Genomic DNA, 15,718 nt, shown 5'->3' on the forward strand with positions numbered 1-15,718 from the left:
TACGAAGTAGTTAATGGTTAATGGTTGTAAAGGGTTAAGGAGTAGCCCTTTAGCACTGCGACCATATTGATCTATTGTGCACCCTATGCTGTCTATTGACTGTTAAGTATGTTTATGAATTGTACCAGCTCCTTCTGAGGGAGTGATTGAAGGTCTTCATCTGTAAGCATGAACTTGTTTAAAAACATTTTCCTTCTATGCGTCAACCCCGGACATTCGATAATGAGATGTTCCATAGACTCCTCATCTTCGCAGCAGAATCTGCAGGTGCTGGTGTTAGTTATGCCTAATTTGTGTAAGTGTTTGTTGCAGGTGAAGTGACCCGTGAGGGCGCCTGTGAGAGTGCGAATGCTCTTTTTGTTTAACGTGAGGGCCATGTTGGCTCTTTTAGCGTTGAAACTTAGGAACTTTTTGGAGTGTCTAAGACCCTCTACATTGTTCCAATGCTGATTTAATAGAGTTTTGGCCCAGTATTTTATTTTTTGTTTTAGGTTGTTTTTGTTGAATCCGAACATAGGACTAGATCCGATGAAGTTTTCATCTGCCGTCATATCCCTCATGTCCCGGTACCCAAATTAATGAAACATTGTTTTCGGATGCCAGATTATTGAGTGCCTTGTGGCATTCTAAGAGGGTTTTTGAGTTGTATGTATAGCTATCTAAAGCTTTTAGGACTGATTGGCTGTCCGAGAGTATTTTAATCCTTACTCTCTTGTGGTTTCTGCGTTGCATGATGTTTACTGCTTCCATTATTGCGTATAGTTCCGCTTGGAAGATAGTGGTGTCCCTGGTGAGAGTGTATGATTTGTGGATTCTGGGCCCCACTACACCTGCTCCTACACCATAAGGTGTTTTTGATCCATCAGTGTACCATTTTTGTGAATCATCATTCATCCATTTCGGGTTTGTTTTCCACTCTATCCTCTCAGGAAAGGTAACTGAGTATCCTTTTGTGAAACAGAGGGTTGGGTCAATGTGGTCTGAAACTTGAGCCATGCTTATGGTGTTTTTGATTTTGTTTAGGATATTTAGGTGACCGGTGAGGTTGCCCAATTTGAAATTTACTTTCATGTGTAGCATGAGTGCTTGCGTAGCTGCTTCCTCTTGGATTGCTATATGAAGTGGTGAAAGATTAAGGAGTGCTTCCATGCCAGCTGTTGGGGTAGTTCCTGTGATGCATAGGCAAGCAAGCCTTTGTACTTTTCCCAGTTTGGTTATCGCTGTTTGTTGGATAGATTTGCTCCACCATACTAGTACAGTATGATTGGTCTAACCATTTGGGTGTATATCCAGAGGGCCATACTAGGGCTGAGGCCCCAGGATCTCCCTAGTAATTGTTTGGTTGTCCACAAGGATTTCGTGGCTTTTTTTGTTATATTATATATGTGTGATTCCCAAGTGAGTTTTTTATCTAAGGTTAAACCTAGATATTTGACCTCTTCCTTTAGTTCTATCACTGTTTCATTTAGTTTCAGTGCAGGAAACTCTAACTTTCTTTTTCTTGTGAAGGGGATTATTGTGGTTTTGTTAGGGTTGATCGACAGCCCCTCCTTTTTACACCATTCCCATGTTGCGCTCAAGGCGTTTTGCATTAAGTCCGTTAGTGTCCTTTCATGGTTGCCTTTTATTATAACAGATATGTCATCTGCATAACCAATGGTTATGAATCCCTTGTTGTTTAGGTGCTGCACCAAGTCATCAACTAGTAGGGACCATAGCAGTGGAGAAAGGACTCCTCCTTGCGATCATCCCTTTACTGTTGTGACATTAAGTTCAGCTTGGCCTAACGAGGCTTTAATAATCCTCTGATTAAGCATTTGGCTTATCCAGTGAGTTAATATTGGGTTTGCACCTCTTTTTTCGAGTGCTGTTTCCATGGATTTGTAATTTGCGTTGTCGAAGGCTCCCTCTATGTCCATAAAGGAACATAGGGCTATTTCTTTTTGATTTAGGGCCTTTTCTATATTGACAACGAGTGTGTGCAGTGCTGTGACTGTGGATTTCCCTTTTTGGTAAGCAAATTGCAGCTTAAGAAGGGGTTTTTTGAAGATTACTTCTTCTCTTAGATGGTATTCGAGTAGTTTTTCCATTGTCTTTAGCATGAACGACGATAGACTGATTGGTCTGTAAGATTTTGGAGAATCAGGGGGTTTGTTACCTCCCTTAGGAATAAATATTACCTTCACTTTCCTCCATATCTTTGGAATGTATTCCAATATTAGGCTAGCTCTGAAGATTTTCACCATGACTCGGATCAGTTCCACAGTGCCTTTGGATAGAAGTGCTGGGAATATTCCATCCGGCCCTGGTGATTTAAAGGGTTTAAAGGAGTTAATTGCCCACTCTACCCTTTCGAAGTTTATGATTTTATTGACAAATGAGACCGTAGATCTCCGTTGATGGTGAGTTACCATGTCTAGACTATTGTCGATTGATGGGTCATGACTTTTACAATCTGGGAAGTGAGTCTTTAGAAGAAGCTCTAGTGTTTCTACGAATGTGTTGGTAATAGTTCCGTTTGGACCTTTTAGTGTGCCTATGGGACTTGAGTCACCTTTGGAAAGTGATTTTTGGATTCTAGCTGTTGCTGGAGTATCTTTTAGATCCTCGCAGAAGTTTTTCCAAGAGTTTCGTTTGGATTTCCTTAGTTCTTTGTTATAGTTAGTTAGGGATTTCCTATATTCGTCCCATTTGTTTGTTTTGTTTGCAGTGTTGAATAGTTTTCTCGTTGCTTTCCGAAGTTTGTCCTCTTCGTGGAGGATTTCATTTTTAGTGGACAACAGTCTTGATATGAGGCCATGATTGAGTCAGTCATTTCTGTTACTGCCTCTTCTAATTCCTCTGTTGATGTTATTTTGCTTACGCTGTTATTAAGCTTAGCTGAAAGACATTCATTGTATCTTTTCCAGTTTGCTGTTTTTGGGCTTCTGTAAAATGTGGAGAACTTTACCACCCCATTTAGGTCAAAGAGTATGTGTTTGTGGTCAGACATTGAGTCCTCATCCGAGACTCTTTCTCGAAGTAGTTAATCCAAAGACAGAAGCAAACAAGTAATATCATCATCCTCACGGTCTTTGTCTGCTCGTTCTATTGCTTCGCCCATTGCTAATGCAAAGGGCTAAATTGCTTTAGCTGTGCACACAATACCAACGCTGTCTTCCTTCTGCTATAAATTGATTAAAAAAAAGATATCTGTGAATACAATATGCATAGCATAAATTTTAATCTTAGTGTTTCGCCAACTTTTTATATCAAAGTATTAAATCCAATAATTTGGCCAGCTGATATTAAAGTTTCGTTTTTTTTTTTTTTTCTGAAAACAACCAAACACTAACACAATACCAACGCTGTCTTCCTTCTGCTATAAATTGATTAAAAAAAAGGTATCTGTGAATACAATATGCATAGCATAAATTTTAATCTTAGTGTTTCGCCAACTTTTTATATCAAAGTATTAAATCCAATAATTTGGCCAGCTGATATTAAAGTTTCGTTTTTTTTTTTTTTTTTTGAAAACAACCAAACACTAACCAAGTAGTTAATTAAATAAATCCACTATAATATATTTTTCAAATATGTTCGGAATGCGGATCAAAGCTTAATATGGATCTTTTCGGTGCTGAAGTTTTTATTCAAAGTTTGTGGTAGGAATGATTTAAAGACTGGGCACTTAAAGGAAGGTGGTGTTCTGATCTTCGTAAAGAGCAATTTACTGCCTGAAGTTTATTCATTTATCAAATAATGACACCGTTCTCAATCAGCTTTGCATCTGAATTCTTAGCTCTCACTGTGAACAATTTATAAGGTGACTTTAATCTTTAATTCGCGTTTGGTTTGACGCTAGAACTTTATAAAGAATTTTATAAATGGTAATGATAAATGCATTTCTTTTAATTTTCGTAATGCAAACTATGAAAAATTAAGCACTGCCTTATCGGAAATAAACTCGAACCCCGTTCTTAATACAAGTGATACACTACACGAAAAAGTTATAAAACTAAGATGATTGTGATGATATCTACCAAAGCAATAATAGGAAAATGTCCCAATATCGTTTCGTTGTTGTATGTTTATAACGGTATCTCATAACGGAAATTATTGCGCATTTATTGCTGATATTTTACAATAGTAATGCGAAAATGTGTGTTCTGTGCAATACGAAATAATTATAAGACCAAAAGCGTTTGCTTTTAATATAAAAATTTACAATGTAAGTTATTACGTCTCATATTCATGGGGTTGTTTTGGTTTAGAAACGAAAAATATGTCGGGCGGAAAAGCTTTGTCTGAATTTGAGAAGGGACAAATTCTAGCATGGAAGGAGATAGGTCTTACAATGTGGCAGATAGCTTCAAAATTAAAAAGAAACAAAACTGGAGTTTTACCTAACTTCCATTTGCAAGAAAAATACGGATCTACCAAGAGAAATGATGAAAACCAAAACTTCTCGTGATGTTCGCGAAATCAAACGCTTAGAGAGAGAGTGCTTCCAAAGCAACAAAAGATCTTGTGGGCTTGACCTTAACCTAATCGAAAATGTATGGGCATTACTTTCTCAATCGGTTTTCAAAAATCAAAGAAGTGCAGTTATTGTCTTAGAAGTACGATTATTGTCAAATGGTCAAAAATCGATCAAAATATTACGAAAAACTTAATCAAATCGGTGCCTCGAAGACTTCAAAAACTTATAGTCAAAGGAAGATCCAACACAAATTACTAAACTCAAAATTATAAACTAACCCCAGGAACTCTATTTGTTTATTTTAAATATAATGACATTGGTCTTATATCTCGTGTTTCCGTTCTGTAGATCGGGCTTTCCTTAATAATTAATTTAAGCTTCGTGAAATGTCTGCTTAATTCTGGATATTTGTAAAACATTTATCATACGATTATAACATTGATATGTTGCCAGTCGGAATAATTTAACATATACTTATGACGTATGACGACACATTTTCTGCATTTTTAATTCAAAGGAAAAATCCATAAGATGGATTGTATCGATGCTGGAATCCAGAACGATTAGTGTGGAATTAGGAGGAAGAATAAAGTCTATCAAGCCCACAAGAGGTTGCCCGCAAGGGAAGTACTCTCTTCTGCTGTCGACATTAGTAATAGGCGAACTTCTCCACAAACTGAACAATCTAGGATTCCAAACTCAAGGTTATGCTGATGGCCTGGTAGTATACATAGTAGGCTGGCATGAGGGGACGATTTCCAACGGCATGCAACAATATATATTGTATATATATGTATAATTGGCGCTTACCCCCTTTTTTGGTCTTTGGTCGAGTTCCTCCTCCTGTGGCGTGCCATTGGCTGCCGAGGGTGAACTGCTATTAGAAAAAACTTTTTCTGGTGATAATCAACTTTTTCTGAATGGTAGTCACGCACCAACCCATTCGGCTACGGCGGCCGCCAAAGGACAAAAATAGACCCAATATTTTTCGTAATTGCTATTTCGATATTTAAATAACAATATTTATTTTTTACTTTGGACACTTCTAATATATATTTTATATTATATTGATTCCAGAAACATACCAATCCTTTAACAATAGCGTTTACTACATTACTACCCGCTATATGTGCTAAAAATATATATTAAATGTCTTTCATTTGTTATATTAATATATGTTTTCAATGCTTTGAAACAAATTTATATTATTATTAAGATATGTTTAACTCTCGTAGAGGTGCAGGCTTTTTCTTGTGGGGGTTTCTAAAGTTACAGGTCTATACCAATAAGCCGCAGTCAACTATTGCCTCTGGAGAAACAAGTCAACTGATGGATAAAAAAGACAGCGAGTTGATATAAACTATGGTAAACCTGGTAAAATCACAAAAAACTATATTCTATGTTTTGGCAAATTCGGGCTTGTTTGTAAATAAATTTTGGATAAATATTATTTTTATATATATAATTCAAACGCTGGAAGCTATGGAAACAAGTAGATGCACCTGTAATTGGTCCTTGAGAAAATTATAACAACTGAAAATAATGAAATTTAACGATAGATTCAGAAGCTATCGTACAATTTAAATTAGATAGACAAGTTTATCATTGCAGTAAACTAACTTTTCCTGAATGAATTTTAGAAAGCATGTGTCTTTATTACATTTTATTTGTTTTTTCTTGTGTTCAATACAAAATATTCCCAGCCTTGGCCTAATAGTTCTTGAGCGCCAAGAAGTACAAAAACAATAACTATTATGAAGTTCAGTTGATACAATGCCTCTTGACAGTAAATGATGCAGGATGAAGCACTTATGTACAAAAGTATAGAAACTGCCTTATAGCAAATCCCGAATGAAGAGCTGGAAAGATTAAAATTAAATTATTGTTTATGGTAAATTTAGTAATGTAAATCGGATATTTTAGTTTGAATGGAACCAAACTATGCTCATATAAACATGATGAGGATAAAATACTATACAAACTGACAAATAAAGGAAAAACGCTCACTTCCACACGACAAAGACACTCTCTAGGAATATTGTAAGACAGTTTGAAAAATCATTCTTAATAAAGTAGAGTAATTCATTATAACTTTCCGTACTGTTTTGCTTATGGCTTCTACCTTTTGTTTTATACTAGGTTGTTCAATAAGTTTCGGTAAGAGAGGGCCTTGCAACTAATCTAAGTGTTTTTTTTTTTTGTTACAAAACATTGGTATACTCTTCACATGAACGTGTGTAAAGTTTTATTACAATCTGTCAATTCGTTCTTATTTGCAAACCATTTAGAATCGATGCGTCACAACATTTTCTACAATGGAAAAAGTCAAGTATCGTGCAGTGATTTAATTTTTATTTTTGGAAGGTTTAAAAGCGAAAGAAATTTACGAACGAATGTTGGAAGTGTATAAGGACTTTTCACCATCAATTAGTACAGTAGAAAGATGGGTTGCTGAATTTGAACGTACAAGCCTTGAATAGGATCCACGTCAAAGACGTCCAAAAACAGCAACAACACAAGAAATCGTAGAAAAAATACTGGATATCGTATTGGAAAATCCTCGAGTGACTGAAAGATATTTATTAGAAGCCCTAGACATATACATTCTGTCAAACAAGTGCCGGATTGTTCAATAAAACGCAAAATAATTGTTTAATCATCAAAATGTATTTTGTCGCCTTCAAAATAGGCTCCATTCAAAGCAATACACATATGGCAAACGACTAATCCAGTCATCAAAGCAAACGCGTTTGAAGAGATCTTCTTCAGCTCCTTCAGCGAATTCTCCTTAATGGCCTCTATCGACTCAAAGCGGCATCCGCGGTGTGACAATTTAAGTTTTGGGGAAAGAAAAAAGTCACAGTTAAACCATTTGGAATGAATTCAGAGTGCACATCACAATGATAATCAAAGAAAACGAGTAGCATGACTTTCACTTTTGACCGACTTTGATGTGATTTTTTGGGTTTCGGCTCATGTGGATAGCGCCATTCAGGCGCCTGTTGTCTTGTTTACATGTCAAGCTCAAATACTCACGACTCATCACCTGTTATGATGTGCTGGTAACGTTGGGTCCGAATTCAGCCACCTTCTTCCGATGAATTTTTTTAAAGAAATTGAACTCTCTTGGAACGAGTCGGCCAGCCACGTGTCTCATGCCCCATTGATAGTGTAAAATGTTGCGAATCGATTTGTGAGACACGCTAAGGTCACGAGCTACCTCCCTCAAACTTGAATGATGGTTTTCCAGCACCATTCCTTGACTTTGTCGACGTTTTCATCCGTTGAAGACGTTGGTGGGCGACCAAAACGGTGCAAATCTTCCACGACTTCTCGCTCTGTGCAAAAGCCTTATACCACTCGTAGACCCGTGGTTTTGATAAAGCACACTCGCCATAGGCTTTTTGCAATATTTTCAACGATTCGGCACACGAAATCCCGTTCAAAGCACAAAATTGAAGACATATTCTTTTTTCGATATTTTTATCCATAGTGAAAATCGCAGAGCACACCTTCGGTTGACTGATATAATTAAATGTCAAAAACAAGCTAAATGACAGATCACGCTCAAACTGCGACACTATGAAAGACAGTTGTACCAACAACAAATTTAGACATACGTGTAAAGCGCACTTTTTAAATGAACAATTGCCGATCTTTTTTTTTACAGAATGTTTTGGGTTTTAGAAAGCTGTGCGCACAATGGGTGCTGCATTCGCTAGCAATGGAACAAAAACACATTCGAATGCGGCTTTCTCAGCAACATTTAGAACAAATTCGAAAAGATAAAGTGGATTTCACTCGTATGCAACGTTTCATAACTATGGATGAGACTTGGACAACTGACGAACAACGAACCAGTGTAAAATACCTATTGACACTTCAATCGATTTGCAAACGGACATATCAGTATTTTGCACTGATTGTTCACTGGTTCGCTATACGAGTACGTATTTGAATATAACTCGCAAAGTTAATGGAATCCCACCATTCATTGTTGTTGAACTATCAATTAGAAAAACTAAAGTGAAGGTGTTTTTCACAAATGACGAAAAAACATTTTTTCCAAAACCTTTTAACAAAAAGATTTTTTAATAAGTATATTTTATAATTAAAAAAATATAAAAATTACAAAAAGAACCGAAGATATTTGACTTTAAAAGTTTTCATACCTAAATTTTCAACATTGAATAAATCTAAATATTATAAACTTTTTTAAGAAAATTTTCAGTTTACCTCGTATTATACTGAAATATAAAAATAAACCAATTTTCAGAAAAATTTAGTTCTAACATACTCGTATGTTGCGGTCAGTGCATGTTTGAATTTTTTGCATTAATGATTGTGGCGAAGTCTTGTCTTTATTTCTATTCCTTTCTCTATCTTTGTCTATATTTTTATCTTATTGTCTTTATTTTTTTAGCTATATATTTATCTTTATGCTCACCTCCATCCTTGGCTTCATGGCTATTTTTTTGTTAACCCTTGTCTGTATCTTCCATATATCCTTCCGCCTTTGTCTTTATGCTAACTATTTTATATTTTTTTTATTGCCCCTATCCTTGTTTTTCTCTAGATATTCACCTTTACTTTCAAACTTATATTAATCTCAATGTAAATCATACTCTTAACCCCACATCTCTACCTTCTACAGATTTTGGTAGAAAAGCCTTGTTAAAAGAGGGTACATTTAGGGTACATACATATATAGGCAAACGTTTTGGCTATTATGTTAGTGTAATTTTTGAAATGATTTTTAAATTGATTTTTTCGGTTAATAATCAACTAATTTGAAATTTGAATCATTTTCTTATCCCTAATATCCAAGTAAAGGGTTTTTTTAAAAAGTAGCGTCTAGATGTCGGTAGTAAATAATCCTTTGGTAGACAATTCTTTAATGAGTAGGAAGATATCAGTACTGTGAAAATTACGGAACTTCTAAAATTTTTTACAAGTTCACCCTGGGTTTAGGAGAGCTAAGGACAAGTTCCCCACGCAGCATCACAAGCCGGATTATGTTTCATGGTGGATACCCGCTACAACCCAACGTAACCTAACCCATCATGAAAATAGTGGAAAAAATCGTCCGAAAGAGTCGGACAACTCAAAAGTGGTTAAAAAATTCCAAGAAACTGATTATGTCGAAAATTGAAAAATCACTGGAAAACCTACAACTGGACGTTATCTAGAGAATATTGCTGCTATAGCGTAAAGTGTTCCTAAACAAACTTAAACATCGGTATCACCTGATTTATATTAGGTTGGATCGTTTGTTGTTTTTCGTTTATTCCATTCAGTTGTGAGTTACGAGTGTTAAGAATGGAAGCCAACAAAGAGAAAATTCGGTAAATTTTCCAGTTTTTCTTTGATAAAGGCGGAAAAATAAATAGTTCAGGTCATCAATTACGACGATTCAGATATGGAAGAGGAATACTGGATGATGAAAGAGGCCTTCATGAATTCCAAGAGGAAGTACCCAGCGACGAAAGTAAATGAACAAACAAAACTTACTTCCCCAATAATCCAGGGGCTTTAATTTACAATAGAAATGACGAAAGCTTCGAATTCACTTTAGGCAAAGTTAAATTGAGAGTGATGATTTGAGCTATCCATTATCACATGTGATGCAAAATATTCCAGTAAAAAATATCGTAATAGCACTACCATAAAACTCATCATAGATGTGTAGGAATCAGTATATTCTTAGTATTGCGTCTCAGAAGATCAAGAATGACATTTTCATATTTTGCGTCCAGCTTATGCACAATACATTTTTCGATCTTAATGCATACATCCATCTTAGGTAAACCTAAATATTTAATTTTCCGTTGACAAAACCAAAGAGTAAATTATACTTACATTTTCCTTGGCGCTTTTAACAGCCACAACACGATTAACGAGGAGATAACGATTAAAGATGGTATTAGAGATGAGTCGTCTCCATATCTTTCAATGCTATAAAACAAATTTTTTTAAATATAAATTATTAATACCACTTTTTTCCAAAGTGAGAGCTTTTTAATAGAAAATTGTTATATACTATAACTTATTTTTATAAACCAAAAATATATATGCGGCTAAACACTTTTTGATAAATTTATTGAGCCTTGGCTCGGAGACTTTTGAAAAGAGTCGCGCTTATTGTTCCTTGATGTGATAGGCTGATGCGTAAGGCTTGCCAACAAAATTCACTCGCCCATCACTCTTAGAGCAAGCTGCGAATTTCGGTAAACCAACAAGTGTTATCATTGATAGGAGCAAGACATTCGCGATTAGTATTTTCAAAGATTATACAGTATGAGAGCATAGAGCATTTGTTAACAGCAACAGGCATTCCACGAGGCAACGGACAAGTTGAGCACATGCACTAGATTATCTCTTCTCTCTTTTTGTATTTTGACGGAGCTAGAAATGAGAATTACAAGGTTGCCAGATTTTAACGAGTTAATAGAAAGCGTAGCCATAGAAGAGTTAGATCCTGAACGTGTAGCGACACACCAACAAGTAAAGAGAATATTGATCTATACAGAAGGAAATAAGCGTAGTTTTAATGCTAAAAGAAAGGAGTCGCCAAAATATAAACTAAATAAGCTAGTAGCCATTAAGCGTACTTAAAGTTTAGAAGCGGGCTAAGGTCCAAGTGTTGCGGTCCTTTTTCATCCGATTTTGAGTCAGTAATAACATTTTTTACTTGAAATTTTCATTCTAACACGAATCTCAAAACAAAAAATGTTTTTCCACACAAAACGTTATTCGTAAAATAATAATAATTTTTCGAGTAGAATTAAGTAAAGGTACATACATACATATGTTCCTTCCTTCATGCATAAAATGCAATTTTAAACTAACCAAATCCAACTGTATAATGTAATTTATTGAATGAAACCCAACAGATAGGCTGGATATACATATCTACTGATAATAGCATTTTGCTTCAGTCCGTAAAAAACGTGCACGCTTATCATCAAGTTGCGATGAATATTTATATCTATATATATGTATATATATTCATATAAAATAATACAATACAACATATATATCCATATATATATTATATATCATGCATATGAATATATTCTACAGGGTGGGCCATATAGCGTTTGCTTTTTGAACCTCCTGCTTGGTTGAGAATGGTAACACAAATGACATGTCAAATGTGTTCATAATTTAGTCTTCTTCCGCGGTTACAGTAAATGGCGAGCGTTACCGTGACATGCTCAACGAGTTTTTGTTTCCAGAAATTGAAGAGGATGACATGGACGACATTTGGTTTCAACAGGACGGTGCAACTTATCACACTGCCAAAGTTACACTCGAACTTTTGGCTACCGTTTTTGAATTCCGATATCAATTGGCCGCCTCGGAGCTGTGATTTAAGCCCGTTGGACTATTTTTTGTTGGGAGCTGTTAAGGACAAATGCTATACGAACCATCCAGAGACGATTGATGCTTTAAAACACGAAATCGAAGTTGCCATTCATGAAATTGGGGCCCAAACAATCGAAAATGTGCTTAAAAATTGGGTTGATCGAATGGCCTACTGTAAAGCCTGTCGTGGCAGTCATTTGAACGATATGATTTTTCATTCATAAATGGCAATGTTCAATCTTCAAAATAAAAACAAAAGTTTGAAAAATATTGATTAGTTTTTTTTATAGCCGATTCAAAAAGCAAATTTTACATGGCCCACCCTATATATGCTTTCAACTTACGAACTGCAATTTCAATAAAATTAAATTGTTTTTGTTGTATAATACTTATATAATATAGATTTCATTATTTCTTCTTTTGCACGGTTTTTGGGAAAATATTTAGAGTTCATTCATCTTACCAGATTTTTTGTAAGTTGTAACCCCAAATTTACCATATGTTGTATTGTATTTTTTTACGGTTTATCTAAGGAACGTATCTATAGAAGAGAATTTGCATACGCAAATAGACATTTGCAAGTCGCCATTCAAACCCAACGCGCGATGCACTCATACCTTTAAAGAACACGAATAATAATAATATAAAAATAAAACGAAATATATACACATATTAGGCCGGGTCGATTTGTGGGAAGGCAAAAAAATCGCCCATTGCTCTGTGAAAATCATATTCTAGGGATCAAAATAAGAAACTTTGCCGAAGGAACCATACCTCTAAAACGATTTCTGATGTCCCCCAATATGGGTCGAACTTTTTAGTTTCTTTTCTATAACTCACTTAAATTAATTTTTTCATTTACATATGTTCTGACTAAATAAATTTCTTAAGAGAAAATATAGATATTATTATAAATAAATAATAAATATTATTATAAATAAATAAAAATAAAGAAAAATCATAGCCATTTAGCTGATTTTTTCATGTAAAGGCCAAAAATGGTGATATTTTTAAATTGGGGGACATCAGAATTCGTTTTAGAGGTATGGTTCCTTCGGCAAAGTTTCTTATTTTGATCCCTAGAATACGATTTTTACAGAGCAATGAGCGATTTTTAAATCGACCCTCCCTAATACATATACATATGTACAGAGTGCGCCATCTCGAGCTTCGGTATGGAAATATTGAATAACTTTAGCAACTAGCAAAATTGAATGTTTGTCGGTGTTTTTTTATTTGATTTTGTCCTTTACAATCTGTTTCAACTGCACTTAGAACACAACATTCAACAAATAACCACCTTTACGAGCCACACAATATTGTGCTCTTTTTTTCGAATTTTCCATTACTTTTGCTAGCATTTCGGGTGATATTGCCTCTATTTCAGATCTAATGTTGGTCCTGAGCGCTTCCAATGTAGTTCCAATAATCGTTGAGTTATTTGCACTTTGTAAGGAAACATGTGAAGATCCTCTTTTAAAATCCTTCTAAAAGTGGTTCCTTTTATGTTTAGCTGCTGGGCACGGTGACGATATGACAGATTTGGGCTTTTCAAAACACTCTGCTTGACAGTTTCAACAATTTCATTGGAGCGCCTTTTACGAACTGAAACACGTTGATGATTTGCTACAGACCCCGATTCTTCAAAATTTTTAGTCAGATTGCGTATGGTGTTATCACCGCGGTATTTTCGACGGTATGCACGTTGAGCAAGCACAATTGAACGACCATTTTCCTTCTGACAATGGATAGCAAAGTTATTCAATATTTCCATACCGAAGCTCGAGATGGCGCACCCTGTATATATATATATATATATATATATATAGGTATATATATATACCTTTTTCAATACCTTTTTTATATCATCTTTGACATTTGTCAAGTAGACAAATGTATACTTTTACACGGCAGAACAACGCGTTAAACTTTATTATGAAAATTACAACATACACTACGCAAATCACCCAGAAAACAAGGCTTACGGAGGAACTGCAATAATCATTAAAAAATCAATTAAATACTACGAACTCGATGGTTGCAGAAAAATCAACACACAAGCAACAACAGTTTCAATAAATAGCTCAATGCAACTTACAGCTTCGAAAGGCCAAAAATTACTAGACGCTGTAAGAGAAAATAATTTACATTTCACAAGCACCGGAGAACCGACGTACTGGCCTACAGACATCAGAAAACAACCACATTTAATTGATTTATGCATTGTTCAAAATATTCCCCAAACTCATCTGAAAATTAAGTCATGTTTGGAGCTATCGTCGGATCATTCACCACTTCTAATGACAGTTCTTGGAACTCTGCACGAACAAACTTCTACATGACTATATAATAATAAATCGGACTGGGTTTATTTTCGACAATGTGTGGAAGCACGATTGGTAATAAATATTTCATTAAAAACGGAAAAGGAAATTGACTCAACAATGGGGGTTTTCACCGATTCCATCATCAAAGCACTCACAAAGCAAAACTTAAACAAATCAGCAACTGAATTAAAAACATTATTAAAACAACACCAAGAAAAAAAAACTTGAGAAATACAATTATAGCTTGGGGGTCACGGCAGCTAACAATTATTCTCTATGGAAGGCAACTAAAAACATAGTCAAAGCAGTTCCTCAAAAACTTCCCATCAAAACACAACACGGAATTTGGGCAAAGACCAATAAAGAGAAGGCAAACACACTAGCTGACCACTTTAAAACAAAATTCTCAAACGAAAAAGACAGCCAGCTTATTGAACAAAATGTAAATACGAGTAACCCAGAAAAGAAAATGAAAATGACAACCTCAGCAGAAATCAGATATCAGTTGTATCACAGTAAAAAAGGACTGGGCTACGATCTAATAAATGGTAAAATCCTAAAAGAACTACCTGATGCAGGAATTACTAATACACATACATATAATTGGCGCGTGCACCCTTTTTGGATGTTTGGCCGAGCTCCTCCTCATATTTGTGGTGTGCATCTTCATGTTGTTCCACAACTGGAGGGACCTACAGTTTAAAGCCGACTCTGAACAGCAGATATTTTTATGAGGAGCTTTTTCATGGTAGAAATACACTCGGAGGTTTGCCATTGCCTGCCGAGGGGCGACCGCTATTAGAAAAATGTTTTTCTGGATTTTGGTGTTTCACCGAGATTCGAACCTACGTTCTCTCTGTGAACTCCGAATGGTAATCATACACCAACCCATTCGGCTACGGCAGCATATTAAGCACACTATGCTTTCCACGTCTCTGGAAAGTTGCACAAAGAAAGGCAATCCCCAAACCAAGTAAAAATATATCAGAAACGACATCATGTCGCCCCATCAGTCTCTTTTCCATTCTTTCAAAAGTGTTCTTTACCAGATTAGACAAAATACTGACAGAATAAAATGCCATACCAAGCCATCAATTTGGATTCAGACGGCAACATTCAACTGTACAACAAGTCCACAGAGTTATAAACGAAATATTAGATGATATGGATAATAAAAGGTTCTACTTAGCTGTCTACCTAGATATTGCAAAAGTTTTTGACAGGGTGTAGCATAAAGCACTACGCATAAACTCATTAAAATATATAATAAAATACCTGAATAACCGATATTTTTTTATAAAAGTTGAAGACGAGGCTCAAGCGTGATGCAGATGACAGCAGATGCACCTCAAAATAGTGTCCTGGGACCTCTGATGTACCTGACCTGCTGTTAATAGGTATACCGATCCCAACAACGAAAAATTGCATGATAAGTGACATTCGAAATAGAAAAAAAGCTTCAACAAAAACACCAATATCAAAATAACTCAAAGGACCTAATATAAAATACTTTGAACAATAACAAAAGTAGGCTGTTATATACCAAACGACGAGGTCCACA

General features: G+C 35.4%; 1 protein-coding gene across 4 annotated transcripts in view; it reads right to left on the reverse strand.

Moving 5' to 3' along the window:
* Nucleotides 1-6,110: 6,110 nt before the first annotated feature.
* Nucleotides 6,111-15,718, reverse strand: part of LOC128858548 (GPI inositol-deacylase) — an 85,594-nt gene continuing 75,986 nt past the window's right edge. For 3 of the 4 annotated variants that reach the window (XM_054094926.1, XM_054094925.1, XM_054094929.1), the window contains 2 exons: nucleotides 10,322-10,417; nucleotides 6,111-6,321 (listed from right to left, as the gene is read on the reverse strand). In XM_054094926.1, coding sequence (XP_053950901.1) covers nucleotides 6,126-6,321; nucleotides 10,322-10,417 — 292 coding nt within the window. In that variant the 3' untranslated portion in view covers nucleotides 6,111-6,125. The remainder of the gene's footprint in view (nucleotides 6,322-10,321; nucleotides 10,418-15,718) is intronic. The other variant, XM_054094927.1, reaches the window with a different exon arrangement.

Source organism: Anastrepha ludens, chromosome 3 (genome assembly GCF_028408465.1).
Source record: "Anastrepha ludens isolate Willacy chromosome 3, idAnaLude1.1, whole genome shotgun sequence".
Taxonomy (NCBI): domain Eukaryota; kingdom Metazoa; phylum Arthropoda; class Insecta; order Diptera; family Tephritidae; genus Anastrepha; species Anastrepha ludens.